Below are 14,099 nucleotides of genomic sequence, written 5' to 3'. Positions count from 1 at the left end.
TTTTTTACAATATGTCTCTTATACTTGAACATTCAGGGTATGAGGTACATATAAATTAACAGACGAATTGTGATCAAACACACTACGCTACAGAGTGAATGACAGATGCAACCAAGATAGAGTGCATGGATTTCTCAAGAGCCCACCCATACATCAGTAAACACCAAGTCAAACAATCTCGTTGAAACTCTTATCTCTTGAGGGATTCCCAGCTTCACTTTTGAAGATCTGTCCTTGGCATTTTCTCCAAAAGTCGCTCCCACTTGGGTGGCTTTAACAATGGCTCACCTCACAATTTCAGTCTCACCTTCCAAGATTCCTTCTCCCTGAGTTCCCGAGTACACTCAAAACTAGCTTACAAGCACACTTTCAGATTTATGGCTCTGTAAAGTAGAACACCACTGCTCCAAAGGGATACCCTTGCCCCAGCGACCCTCTGTACTTAAAGTCTGTTGCCTGCAGCTCCTTCTTTAACTTAACTGGCACCTGTATCTGCCCCTTTTGTCTTTGCAATGCTTGTTGGCTGGCAAACTTCCTCAAACTGACTGCTGTGAAGAAGAATCACACGGACTCAAAATATTAACTCTGTTTCTCTCTTCACAGATGCTGCCAGACCTGAGTTTTTCCAGCATTTTCTTTTTTTTATTTCAGATTTCCAGCATCTGCAGTGTTTTGCTTTCATCAAAAAGAGTTGTTCATTGACCGTTGAACTGATCAGGTGACATATCAAAACGCCCCCAGAGGATCCCACCCATGTTGCTTGGCAGGAACCAATGTAACAAGCATTGGAACATCCTGCACCTTAAATGTTACAATCTCCACAGGCTCCTAATTTAGCACCCAGAGAAACAAAGATCAATGAGCTCCAGCAACACCCAAGAAGCTTGACACCATCCAGGACAAAGCAGCCCACTTGATTGGCACCCCATCCACCACCTTAAACTTTTACCCCCTCCACCACCAATGCACAGTGGCAGAAGTGTGTACCATTTACAAGATGCACTGCAGGAACTCTCCAAGGCTCTTTCAACAGCACCTCCCAAACCCATGACCTCTATCACCTAGAATGACAAGAGCAGCAGACGTGTGGGAATACTATCACCTGCAAGTTCCCTTCCAAGCCACACAACATCCTGACTTGAAACTGTATCACCATTCCTTCACAGCTGCTGAACCAAAACCCTAGAACTTCTTGCTAACAGCACTTCGGGTGTACCTACACCACACAGACTGCAGCAGCTCAAGAAGGCAGCTCACCACTACTTGAGGGCAATTGGGGATGGGAAACAAGCACTGCCCACATCCCATGAAAGAATAATAAAACATTGCCAAGCCTATTGTGCTGCCCAGTTTCTCTGAGAACACATTCCAGGAATGTAACATTATAGTGTCAGGAAAAGGCCTGCAAGTTGAGTGAACCCATAACATTCTCCTAGATCAGCCAGAACTACCTGTGGTTTCCTCAGATCCTGAATCTATTTGTTTTCCACAACAGCATCCAATTATCCCCTTATCTTCGTATGCTTACTGAGCACAGAACAGGTCTCAAACCTGGGGCCTTCATGGTCTCTGTTGCTAAGCTACACACTGCTAAACTTAAACAAAAACAAAAATTTTTTAAATTTATTTCCGTTCATTGTTTTATCCCCACCTTTTAGCCTATTTCGATCTTTTCTCCCACATTGTCCCCTCCCCCCACCCCACCCCCACTAGGGCCATCTGTCTCTTGCTCATCTTGATTTCTACTCTTAATGTCACCATTCGCACCTCCTTTAGACAGTATCACCACCATCAACACCCCTTCGATCTTTTGTTTATGACATCTTTTGCAATCTCTTCTTTGCCTACACCTATCATTGGCCTTCTATCCAGCTTCACCTGTCCCACCCCCACACCCCTTAAACTGTATATATTTCACCACATTTCTACTTCTTTTTAGTTCTGAAGAAGAGTCATCTGGACTTGAAACATTAACTCTGTCCTTCTCTCCACAGATGCTGTCAGACCTGCTGAGTTTTTCCAGCAATTTTTGTTCTTGTTTCAGATTTTCAGCATCCGCAGTATTTTGCTTTTATCTCACTGCTAAATTTGTTGAGCTGTTGGGTGGTTTGGACACATTGACTTTTTTTCTATTTTTCAAGAAATAACATTGTGAAATCTATTGAAAACCATTGTTGCTGTAAAGATTCCAGTAGACTTTTTTCATGTTGCCTTAGATTAAAAGGGTCAGTGGCTTGAAGTTTTTCCTACCTTCTGTAATGAGTCTCATTCAGCCTTTAATACCCTGACACTATCATGCTACCAAGGAAGGTATAAGGGAGCAGCTCAGGTCAACTTACCTCAATGCAATAAAAGATTATAACTTGTTTGTTGTTAATACTTTGAGTTAATTCCTTTGCTAGAAGGCTGGGATCAGAGGGAAATTATAGTGATTATCTTGGTCCTCCTATTTATCAGCCCAAAAAACACATGCAGTTTTCCACTGCACTGTCATTGTCAACTGAAATGTAGGCCAAAATATAAACCATTTAATTGCCCAATAATTCTGCCAAAACATGAAGGCAGCAGCAATCCTCTGCTTTACTATTTTCTTCATTACTTCTAATTGCTTTGCATTAAAGTCTGGTCATTTAACAGAGGCATTTATTTTTAGTTCATCAGGTAAATGCTAATGTAATCACCCACCACCCCCAGAACGCCCACAAAAAATCTTTTTTTTCCTGACAAAATGTCAGGCTTGCAAAACTTGTCTTTGGGCCTAATCTGTGCTTCAACACCCACTTTGCTATTATTGGATAAGCTGAAATGACTACCGATAGAAGGAGGCCTCTTAATAATGAGGATATTGTTGAGAATTTAAGAAAGCAAGGAAGGGATGAGGCATTCTAATTGGGTCAAGTACTGACCCATTAATCGTACCTTACTTGAAGGCCACCTGTACAGCAACAATTTATCAAACTCTGGCCCCCCTGGCTTCGGAAGAGGGTAGTCCTGCCTTGCCAGATGCATTTGAGTGGTTTCCAACAGTTGACATTCTAAGTTATTTAGGAAGATAGAAAATTGGAAAAGGCTAGACCCAGAGTCCTTAAACCAAAGTGAGAAATGAAAACCTATGCCCTTCATTTTTGGTTTTCTTGCTACCTGACTATACAACCTTGGCGTGGTGGGGATGGCGTAGTTTGTGGATGCAGTCGTGGATCTATAAAAGGAGTTGGACTGAGTCTTGTTAAATGGACAAAATGGATGTCAAGTAAAATTTAACGCACAAAACAAGGTTGTGCAAAGTTTCATGGAACAGGTTTGTTGAAAGAGACACAAAGTCTTAGTGAACCCTGCACTCAGTTTTGTTTCTTTTTCTTCATTCATGGGATATGGGCATCTCTAGCGACACCACCATTTATTATCCATTCCTAATTGCCCTTGATAAGGTGATGGTGAGCCGTCTTCTTGAATACAACTGAATGGCTTGCTAGGCCTTTTCAGAGGGTAGTTAAAAGTCAACCACATTGCTCTTGATCAGAATCACTGAGGCCAGTCTGGATAAGAACAGCACATTTCCTTCCCTAAAGGACATGATTGAATCAATTGGATTTTTATGGCAATCCAGTAGTTTCATGGTCACCATTACTGATATTAGCCTTTTATTCCAGATTCATTTAATGAATAGAATTTTAATTCTCCAACTTTCCTGGTGGGATGTATTGCTAGATTATTAGTCTAGGTTTCTGGATCACTGATCCAGTAATAGGGCACCATTCAACCATCCCCTATATATAAAGGAACAAAATACACTGAATGCTCAAGCGTGTTAAAGAGTCAGCGAAGCAGAAGTTAGAGGTTGTCATGGAATCCTGTAAGGCCCTGGTCAGACTGCACCATGATTGCCTTATCTAATATTTGCCACATGGCATAAGAGAAATGTTCAAGCTCTGGGAAGGGCACAGAAAGAGCCAAGAGCCTGATTCCAGCACCAGAGGATTGTGTTATGTGAAGAAACTGGGTTCTCTTCAATCTTGGAGAGGTGACTGACATGGAGTTCTATATCACTGCTTCAAACTAAGCTCTAATAAGAGCACAAGGAAGCATAGGTTCAAACTGGGATACAAATTTGAGGTCTTGCAGCCCTTTAAAGCAGGAACAGGCTTGGCAGCAAAGTTTTGTTGTCAATGTTAGGAAACATTTATTAAGTTCGCGGATAAACTATGTCTATAAACTTGGGCAGTGATTCACAGTTTAACGCAGAATATATTCCTGTGTCAAGTTTTGGACATCAGAGCCCCCAAAATGGTTTCTCTCACAGCTACAGTCTTGGTTTTCGAGCTTCTCTCTCTTTCCCTTATCTCTTGTCTTGTTTTGTTCTTGTCTCTGGATGTTTTTTTCTCCCCGCTGCAAAGAAGGGAAGCTCAGGGCATCCTTTATTCTGGTTGTGATCCAGTCAACCCCTCCCTCACCCCAATCAACCTCCGCCCCTTGTGTGAGGACACGTTCCTTGACCAACTAGGAATAATTCATGTGGCTGTTACTGAGTTGATATATTTGCGTGAGTAATATCCTTTGTTATGATATCTTGATGTATTTACATGGCATGGTTCCTTATCTGGTAGAAAAAGACATTTACATTCCATTCTCACACAAGCAGTTTGTTCAGACAGTCTTCAAACTCTTGTCCTTTTGCTGTGAGTAGGCTCTTTATAACTTGACCTAAACTCCCAGAATCCCTCTACCTTGGCATCTTTTTTATACTGTGCTCTGCTTCTAAGTTTTGTCGGTATACTATCATACAAAGGAGGGTATCTCTAAAGTCAAGTGTTAGTAACCTACAAGGTTAGACGTTAGTTTCTTATATTAAAGTTAGATTTTACCAATTAGTATTCTTGTTAGTAATAATCTTAATCCAGGATAAAGCAAATTTAAGATTGTCATTCATGGAATGATCTGCACTTGGAATAAACTCCAGGTAGCACAGTGCAGGTGAGTGCCTTAGTTATTCAAGAATCAGTAGGTTAATTATGATAGGGCTGGTACACAGGGGTAGACTTGTCTCCCTCACCTGAATCTTATGAAGCTGTTTGGTTTTGGTCCTCAGTTAAAGTTGTAGTCGCATTCTGGAAAATCACAACTTTAAGTGAAACAACTTTAAGTGATTCGTGGGTTCCTGAAGGAATCAACGCTAAAGCCAGATTAGGTTCCTTCGGACATTTCTTACCCAGAGAAAACAGTGTACAAGCTGAAATACTGTACTGTACACATGCAGCTTTGTGCATCCTTAGCTGAAATAACTTTGCAAAGTAAAATGTCACTAAATAAAAAATAAATCCTGTATAAGTTGAAGGGAAAATTTTGTAGAACAACGGGGAAAGAGCCGGGGAGTAGGACTAACTGGATGGCTATTTCACAGAGCCAGCACAGGCTTCCTTCTGTGCTGTATAATTTGGTTATTCTATGATTAGAAACTGAGGAGAAGCCCCTAAGTCTGGTCCTCTGACCCTTCCCCTAAACTCCACAGAAAATTTCTACTGTGTTTTCCTCTGTACGGTTCCGAAATCTTGTCGCTCTAATTGCTTTCTTCTGCAGCCCTTCCAGTCCTACAGCTAAGTGCATTTTTTAAAAAACCTTTTGGTATCCTTTCAAATAGGAAATGCTGAGTTACATTTTCACACCTCCTTTTATCTCTGCACATTGTGTTTAGTTGCCCAAATGGTTTTCTTCCCAAGCATTCATCATCCTTTGAAGAAAACATTTAACCCTGTGACACAAATGGCTACCCAAGCCCTTCAAACACCTTTAGATGGGTTTCTAGTATTCTTTGCTCCAATTGCCACAGGTTCATGTCAGTAGCATTTCTATTCACTCACTGTGTGCTGAACTTGGAATCTCCCAATCTCCCTTCCTGAGGTTGCAGACAAACCTCCTAACAGCACTGTTCCATTGCCCTGCCAATGGCAATAACGATGTATTACTCCAAAGCCAGTAACATAAAAACAAAAATGGTGATGCAAATCAGAAACACAGATCCTAAAGAATAAGTGACTTTAAAACAAAGCGAAGTTAAGCGGAGTGACTTAAAGTGAGGACTTGCTGCATGTAAATGCTCATGTGTGTATAACTGCACATGAAGAATGTTACTGTATGTGTCAGCACATATAAGGGGCCCCGGTGTATCTGGATTCATGTTGAATGATTTGTTTTCCATAATTCTTCTCCAGAATGTGGAGTGTAAAAACGTTTGATGGTCTATGATTTATGGCAATTTCCTGACTAAGGATTCTTTGGCAGATATTTCATTAACTGCGAGGCCTTACCACAGGAAGTGCTAGCAGCAGAGAGCAATGCCCCAATCCACAGAGATTGCCAAGGCATTTTCAATGTTAAAATGCTTCCAGAGCCTTGTACAGATGAGCGATAGTTTCATTAAACTGGCCCATACTCTAGCAACAAAAGAATCTTGTGCAAAATGTTACCTTGGCGACGTGCTGGTCTTCTGGGGTCCCTGGGAAAATTGGATTTGCAATTCCTAGTCAGCAATTTGTATTGGATAGCGATGTACCAGATGCCAGAAACATTTATGTCTTCCCAGTGTACCGTATTGTCATGTAGATAGAGCGTGATTTAATGCAACATGGCTGGCAAGTTTCATTCAGTTGATAAAAGCAAAATACTGTAGATGCTGGAAATCTGAAATAAAAACTGAGGAGTCTCATGGACTTGAAACATTAGCTGCGTTTCTCTCCCCACAGATGCTGTCAGACCTGCTGAGTTTTTCCAGCGTTCTCTGTTTTTATTGCATTCAGTTGAATTGGTTTGACCGTGGGACCAAGACGTTTGGGGCCTGTTTGGAAATTGGCAGTTTGGAAGATTTACTCACCAAAAACAAGTAGATTTCCTGAGTTAATCTTTTCCACAATGGTCAAGCTGAAGAAGAAATTTGAAAATTGCTTTGGTTTCTTTCCTGCAGTCGTCCATTTATATTTCTTACTGTCTGAAATTTGCTGTCATCACTCTTGTAAATAATGAGCAAGCAGAAGGCCGCAAACCAGCCTGTGGTTAAACAGTGTATATCTGAGAACAAGGCAGGTTTGGTATCTGATAATTTAAAACAATTATTAAGACCCCAAAGTTGTCATTTGGAGATTCTGCTGTTTCTGGGTAGAAGACATGTTTGACAAGGCCTGCTTTTGGGAAGTCTTTCAGGAATTATATCACACTCCTGTGTCTCAGACTTTGGAACTTTGACAAATATTCTCCCAGCTTGAGCATAAATAGTGTCAATGAAAATTCACACTATTCCCTAACTCCTCCCCAGCATCAAACTATATCACTGTTCACTACTCATGAGTACTGATCACTCAGGTGCCTTTCCCTGTTCCAGTGATTTGCTGACACCATATGTGGATCCCAGCACAGTTCATCACCCCCCCACCCCTTGCCATCATAACCCGAATCAACCCCTCACCCTCCAACCCCGCCCCCTCCAACCATCAAGCCATTCAAAGTCTTTGAATACCTTACCACCAACTAACTGTATGCCTAGGTCTACCAAAACTGCTTTCTGAATCTCTTGGATCTTCTTGGTCTCTTTGCAGTGTTTGTAACACTCAAGTTCTCCATGGTCCCTGATGGGGTACTTCTAGGTGCTGTACTCTCTTGCATGCCTCCTGATCTCAACATAGCTGGCTGTTCCCCAGCAGAGGCCTCTTGCACACCCCCACCCTCCCCCCACCCCATACACACTAAACTCTGGTGCACCTAGAGGAAATCTTTTTTGATTACCTCCTTTTTCTTGTTTATATACTGCCCCCCCCCATAAGGCATCTGCACATCTGGAGTCAGCTTCTAAATACAGACACATAACACCCACCTTTACATTTCCACCCAAGTTTGATTCAACGATCAACTCTGTTCAGTTAGGCTACGCCTCATGGATAAGACAAAATTTGCTCTTGCTGGAGAGGCTGAATGGGTTGTTTCCAGCCCCCACACAGTTGACTATAATTTCCAGGTTCTTCCCTCGGGCTGTGCCAGCTAATCCTTAACCTCGGTTAGGTACGTTAATGTTTGGCCCTGAGTTCACATCATATCCTACCGATCATCAAGGCCATCTCTACAACATCACCTGTCCCTCCCATACCTCTATCACCACTCCTTTAACTGCACACCCCAAGGCTTTCATTTCAACAGCATCTTCCTTGCCAGCTGCATCTCCCCCTCCCCCCACCCAGACATAAGAACATAGGAGCAGGAATAGGCCATTCAGCCCCTCGAGCCGGCTCTGCATTTGACAATATTGTGGCTGATTTGACTGTGGCCTCAATTCCACTTTCCTGCTTGCCCCTCCATAACCCTTAGGGGTTATAACCCCATAACACTAACTCCAGCCAATTCACAATTCCAATGCCAAGGCTCAAAAGCAAAAATACTCCGGATGCTGAAAATTTCAAATAAGAACAGAAAATGCTGGAAATACTCAGCAGGTTGGGCAGCATCTATGGAGAGAGAAACAAAGTTAACATTTCAGCTCAATGACCTGAGACGTTAACTCTCCCTCTGACACCATGGCCCTGCACCAAGTCCAGTTCATCTTTCACCCATCTGCACGGAACTTATCATCCTCAAACTGAACTCGGCTTCTACAGTTTTGGTTTCCAAATTGCTCCAAAGATTTGCTGCTCTCCCTCTTCCCCACAACATTTCTGGCTTGAAGCCCAGTCATTGGATTTCAGCCTCTGGCATATTCCACCCCTCCCCCACTACTCCACCAGTAATGACAAGGCTTTCAGGTATATGAGTTGTGTCTCTGAAATTCAATCCTGAAACACTTTCCACCTTCGATTGCCTTATGTAAAAATCTCCTTGAAACCTGGCACCTCTCTAGCCTTCATTTTGCAAAAGGTTATTGGCCTGAAAGGTTAGCTCTGTTCCTCATTTCACAGAGGCTGCCTGAACTGCTGAGACTCTCCAGCATTTTCTGTTTTCTTTTCCAACTGGACATGAACTACATTATAATATTCACGTTGCGTGCCCAACTGCTCTTGACCCAACCAAAGCACTCTCCCCATATCCGGTGGTATTCTTGTGGCTGTTGGCTACTCATTAGAAGTCTCTCCCGTCTGGTGGTTCTTGGATTAGAATCTTTTTTGGTTCTGTGGCTCCCACACTTCAGTTAAGACACAGGTGGTATGTTTCTCATGTTTGGTTTTTCCCTTTTTTTTTGTACAGATCCCCATATTAAAGTTGGCGGAAAGAAAGAAAATGTGAAGGAAGCGAAAGAAAAGATCATGTCCGTCCTAGACACAAAAGTAAGATGTAGCGTCACAGTTCACCAGCTGCCGTGTGTATTATCAATGTGCATTGTCTGTATAGTTACTGCGATAGATCAGTATAGTGAGGTCAATAATACACACTTCATAATTATGCGCATGCCTTCACTGCCACTAGTGCACCAATTAAAAATCTTTCCCTGTTCTGTCTCTTTCCTTTCAGCTCTCTCTCATTCCTGCTCTCTATCACTCTCTCTCTCTCCCTCCCTCTCACTCCCCCTCTCTCTCTCTCTCTCTCACTCTCTCTCACAGGGACAGAGGAACCTTCCATTCTGTTAGAATAGTCCCAGCTTCCCTGATCTCTCCACATAAGTGAAACTCTTCCCCTCTGTTATAGTGTCACTTCTGGCAGAGTGATTCTCAGCCTGTGTCCATCCACGGTTACACCTGTTTGTTTAGCCCCCCTCTGAGGAAACCCGGACCCCATGGACTTTAACCCGGACTGGAAGCATATCACGGGGTCAGAACGGTTGCTGTTGAACTAATTAAAGAAAGCACTGCCTTAATAACCAGTAATCCCAGTCCAAGCACATGCAACCTGATATCCCATTTTCTCATTTGAACAATAAAGCATTGTTGAATCAAAGTGATGCTTATAATTCGAGTGCGTTCTTTATTGAAAAAATTTAAAGAAATTGGTGAAGTGAGCAGGATAGATGGAAGGAACCATCCAATGACATTTGTGTTTCCTCTTACCCTTTGAATTAGAGTAATCGGGTGACTTTGAAGATGGACGTGTCACATACAGAACACTCCCATGTAATTGGCAAAGGAGGAAACAACATCAAAAAAGTAATGGAGGAGACGGGTTGTCATATTCACTTCCCCGACTCCAACAGGAACAACCAGACGGAGAAAAGCAATCAGGTAATTTCCGGACTTCGGACTTCATGGCTGCTGCACTATGTTGGATCGGTTGTCTATTTATTGACCTCTCCTGGGTTCAACCCAATGCCAGGCCCCTCCTACAGCCCAACCGTCACCTGTAAGTCCAGCTCCTTATGATTGAAGTCAGTAGATAAAACCGCTGTTGGTGTCTTCACCCTCTTTGGACTATTTTGACGGCAGTCCGTTTCCCAAGTTGGTTCGTTGATGCTGGTTTTTCACTTCTTATATTTACTAAAACACTTTCCCTTATTAAAAAAAAATTAATGTGTTTGTCATATGTAACTTGAGTGGTATTCTTCATAATTATTGTAGGAAGTGTGAGAATGTAAACTGTGCTGCAGCCAAGTGAGTTTAGCTCAGTGGGTTGCCCTCTCACCTCTGAGTTAGAGGGTCGTAGGTTCAAGTCCCACTCCAGAGACTTGAGCAAAATATCTAGAATTGCCACTGCATTGCCACCCTGAAGGAGTGCCACATTGTGAGAGGTGCCAAATGGTCAAAGATGTCAAATGATTGCTCCTTGGTTTCATGCTCGTGCGGTCTAACTCCAGTGGTTGGTTGGCGTGGTCATATGACAAGCTTAGGCAAGTTTGGCTAATCTGGAGTTACCCGTATTGAATTTCAGCTCATCATGGGTGTCACTCTATGCGGTTCTGCCGGCAGAAATGGCTGGCGACTTTGACATAACTGGAATTTTGTTTCACCCGAGTTTACTTCATCGCAATTTCACTGTACTGCTTATTGGCTTAGACTAGAGAATGACATGGTTACCACTGCCAATTTGGCAACAAATGTTCCATTTGATGGAAAGGGCAAAACAATCTGTCATAGCTTTAAGTGTTACAGTGCATCATCCTGACAAGTTTGACCCCTAGTTCTGCATTAAACCCTGCAGCCATGGTCCAATGTAAGTTCGCTGCATTTACCTGGTAGGCCCTCATTCACTGTATTGCCAAGAGCATTTAATGATGTCATTGAATTGTCTGGATCCATGCCTACTGTTGTGGCTTTGGTGAGAACCAGGGTACAGGTGGAATTGAAAACAGTGCATGAAAACTCTTCAACCTCGTTAAATAAACGGCACATGGCAGAGTTTACTAAACTTAGTATTTGGAGATTGCGTTGATAAAACTTGGGCTTGATGCAGGTGGCTCAGCTGGAGTTATGGGTGACCAGTCATGCCCTTGAACCAATAATTGGATGACTTAATCTTTAGAAACAGTAGGAAGGATTACAGGCTCACGTCAACCTTCAGGTGAACTCTAGCAATGAGAAACTCAAAAAAAACCCCAAAATACTGCTGATGCTGGAAATCTAAAATAAAAAGAGAAAATGCTGAAGCACTCAGGAATTTGGAGAGCACCTGTGAAGACAAGAAGGTAGGGTTAATGTTACAGGCCCCCATGACCCTTCCTCAGACCCTTTGATATTTCAGATCTATGATTATTGGTCAGAACTGCTTCAACGAGGAATCATTGATCTGTAAAGAAAATCAAATGATTTGTTCATAGATGAATGGAAATTGGAGTGAGTTGGGCAGAGCTTTTGTGCTTTATGGATGAGATAGAGATGGAACTTCTAAATTGTTTCCAAATATTCTCGAGGTCTATGAGGGAGTTCCACAGGCTCCATGTGTTCATCGGATTTTCTCTATTTTCCGAGCATATTCTTCCTTAATTTATTGAAGAAAAATAGATTCTGCAATGTTAGCATTGATTTAAGTTGAGTGGGTGATGGTGGTTTTGGAAATGTTGAGAAAGCACCTCCCTTGAAGCTGGGGCGGGGGCTGGTACTGAGGGTGGGGAGGGTCCACAGGAATGTTTCATTATTTGTTGGGAGTTCCCAAGGATATGTCATGAAGAGAGGACCCAGGCATGGACCATTACTTGAAGGGAGTTTCCACAACAGAAATGTTTGAAAATCACATTTCTAATTGATTGCAATGGATCTGCTTTGATTAACAGGTCTCCATAGCAGGACAGCCATATGGTGTAGAAGCAGCCCGAGGTCGTATTAGAGTAAGTTTCTAACCTGAGTTTACAGTTGCTGCGTGGTTTTGGTGATGCAAGAATTTCCGTTGTCATTGACAGAATCCTCCACAGTTGCTGATATAAGAATGCTTGGGGCAAAATTTTTCACTTGGTGTGCAGGTGCACGCCCAACATGCTCAAGTGTAAAATAGCACGCATTAACGCCGGGCAAGCGTCCCGACATCATCGCGCACTCGCATGATATTTCGGTCGGCGAGCACATGCGAGAGTCGGCAGCACGCCTGCTGACAATTAAGATGCCTACTGAGACCATTAAAGTAGTAATTGAAGGCGATTTTTCACTGCCCATCCAACGTTATGGTTGGTAGGTGGCCGAATCAGCCAGGCAGCCTTTGTCTTTTTGAGGAAACCTCATCCAAGGGCAGGATGAGGTTTCCAAAGTTAATTGAAAACAAGATAAAAATGTTTGGACAGAATTTTCATCATCCATATGTCCTGGTGGCTGAATCTGACGCATGGGCTTTTTTTCCTGGTTTTAAAAATCTTTTTTTTTTTTTGCATTTAAATTCTCAGCTCCCTGAGGCAGCTTTCTGCTTTCAGGGAGCTTTCATTCCGAGCTCCCCTGCCCCTGCACTGACTCCAGCGATCACCCTCCTCCGGCCCCTACCCCAGCAGCCCGGAGCCGTTAATTGGCCAGCCAGCGTGAAATCATGGCTGGGAGCCAATCGCGGTTGGGGGTCTGTTCTCTGGCCGCTCCCTGGCCCGCCGATCATGGGCACCTGCCAAACTCAAAATCCTGCCTTTGGACTCGTACAGAGCCAATTCTGTGCTTTTGTTACTTATAGACTCGCAGATCTTTCAAGCGACAGGAGTGTTTGGTGGTCAGATGGTAGCACTTGGAACAGAAGTGCTTCATAAAGAGAGTTTAAAAGATGAACATTTGAATTTAAAACAAACTACATTTCTTTTCTTGTTAAAATTGAATAGTGTGTAGAGAGCACATAACACACATTGATGCTACGGTCTGTGGGGAAGGTCGATCTGTTGTCTATTAACATGTCAACACTTTTGTTCATGGAAGTGGCTGATTGTTATCCTCAACATGACTTTAAAAAGATATTTCTAAATAGGGGACCATAGTAGCCCCCGAATATTTGGGACCAGAGTTAACAGTTATCTGAAAGTGATTGCAAAAGACGCTTGGAACGATTTCCTGTGGCGAGCCAGTCATTTGCGCAAGATGTTGCTGCTGGCTGTGGGCATCCCCATACACTGGCATAGGTGGAAATGTAAAACTGGCACCTGTATTTTCTGACAGGGCCACTCCACTTACCCAACATTCAGGAAGTCCACAACTCAAGCCAGAATTTCAAATTATTTTTGAAACGAGAAATGAGCTGCTCGTCACCTTTTAAATGTGTGGGAAAGTATGAGTGTTGTTACCTCAGTAACAGCCCATTGGCTGCACACGTGCAGTATTCCCTCCGCCAATGACATTCAGCAATACAGAAGAGATGGGCACTGTGCCCTAGACATGAGATGGTATTAAAGTTTCCACTCTTCCCTTGAAAAGGAAACATTTACTGGGTAATGGGGAAAGAGCGGGATTAGCGCGACTAATTGGTTTGCTCTTTCTAAGAGCCAGCACAAGCACGATGGACCAAATGGTCATCTCCTGAGCTGTGTGTTTCAACGTGCAGGAAACAAGATAAACACTCCCACTTTCACACTGTGGGAGGCACAGTATAAAAACTGAGAGTTCGTGCAGTCTTGTGGTATGGTATAAAAATTACATCAAGTAATTTATTTGAAGCAAATAAAATTCAAAAATTCACAGAAGATCATGGTGGAGGCAGGTTCAATCGAGCTATTTAAGAGGGAATTGGGTTATTATCTGAAATGGAAG

At 42.8% G+C, this 14,099-nt stretch overlaps 1 protein-coding gene across 3 annotated transcripts in view; it reads left to right on the top strand.

Annotated features, from left to right (window-relative positions):
* bicc1a (BicC family RNA binding protein 1a) overlaps positions 1–14,099 on the top strand; it is a 298,647-nt gene that overhangs the window by 229,678 nt on the left and 54,870 nt on the right. For all 3 annotated transcript variants that reach the window (XM_078565906.1, XM_078565908.1, XM_078565907.1), the window contains exons 4-6: positions 9,217–9,296; positions 10,026–10,184; positions 12,167–12,220. In XM_078565906.1, the coding sequence (XP_078422032.1) occupies positions 9,217–9,296; positions 10,026–10,184; positions 12,167–12,220 (293 nt within the window). The remainder of the gene's footprint in view (positions 1–9,216; positions 9,297–10,025; positions 10,185–12,166; positions 12,221–14,099) is intronic.

Source organism: Cetorhinus maximus, chromosome 20 (genome assembly GCF_964194155.1).
Source record: "Cetorhinus maximus chromosome 20, sCetMax3.hap1.1, whole genome shotgun sequence".
In the NCBI taxonomy this organism is placed as follows: Eukaryota; Metazoa; Chordata; class Chondrichthyes; order Lamniformes; family Cetorhinidae; genus Cetorhinus; species Cetorhinus maximus.
The sequence above is the reverse complement of the archived record's forward strand: the minus strand, read 5'-3'. Positions and strand labels throughout refer to the sequence as shown.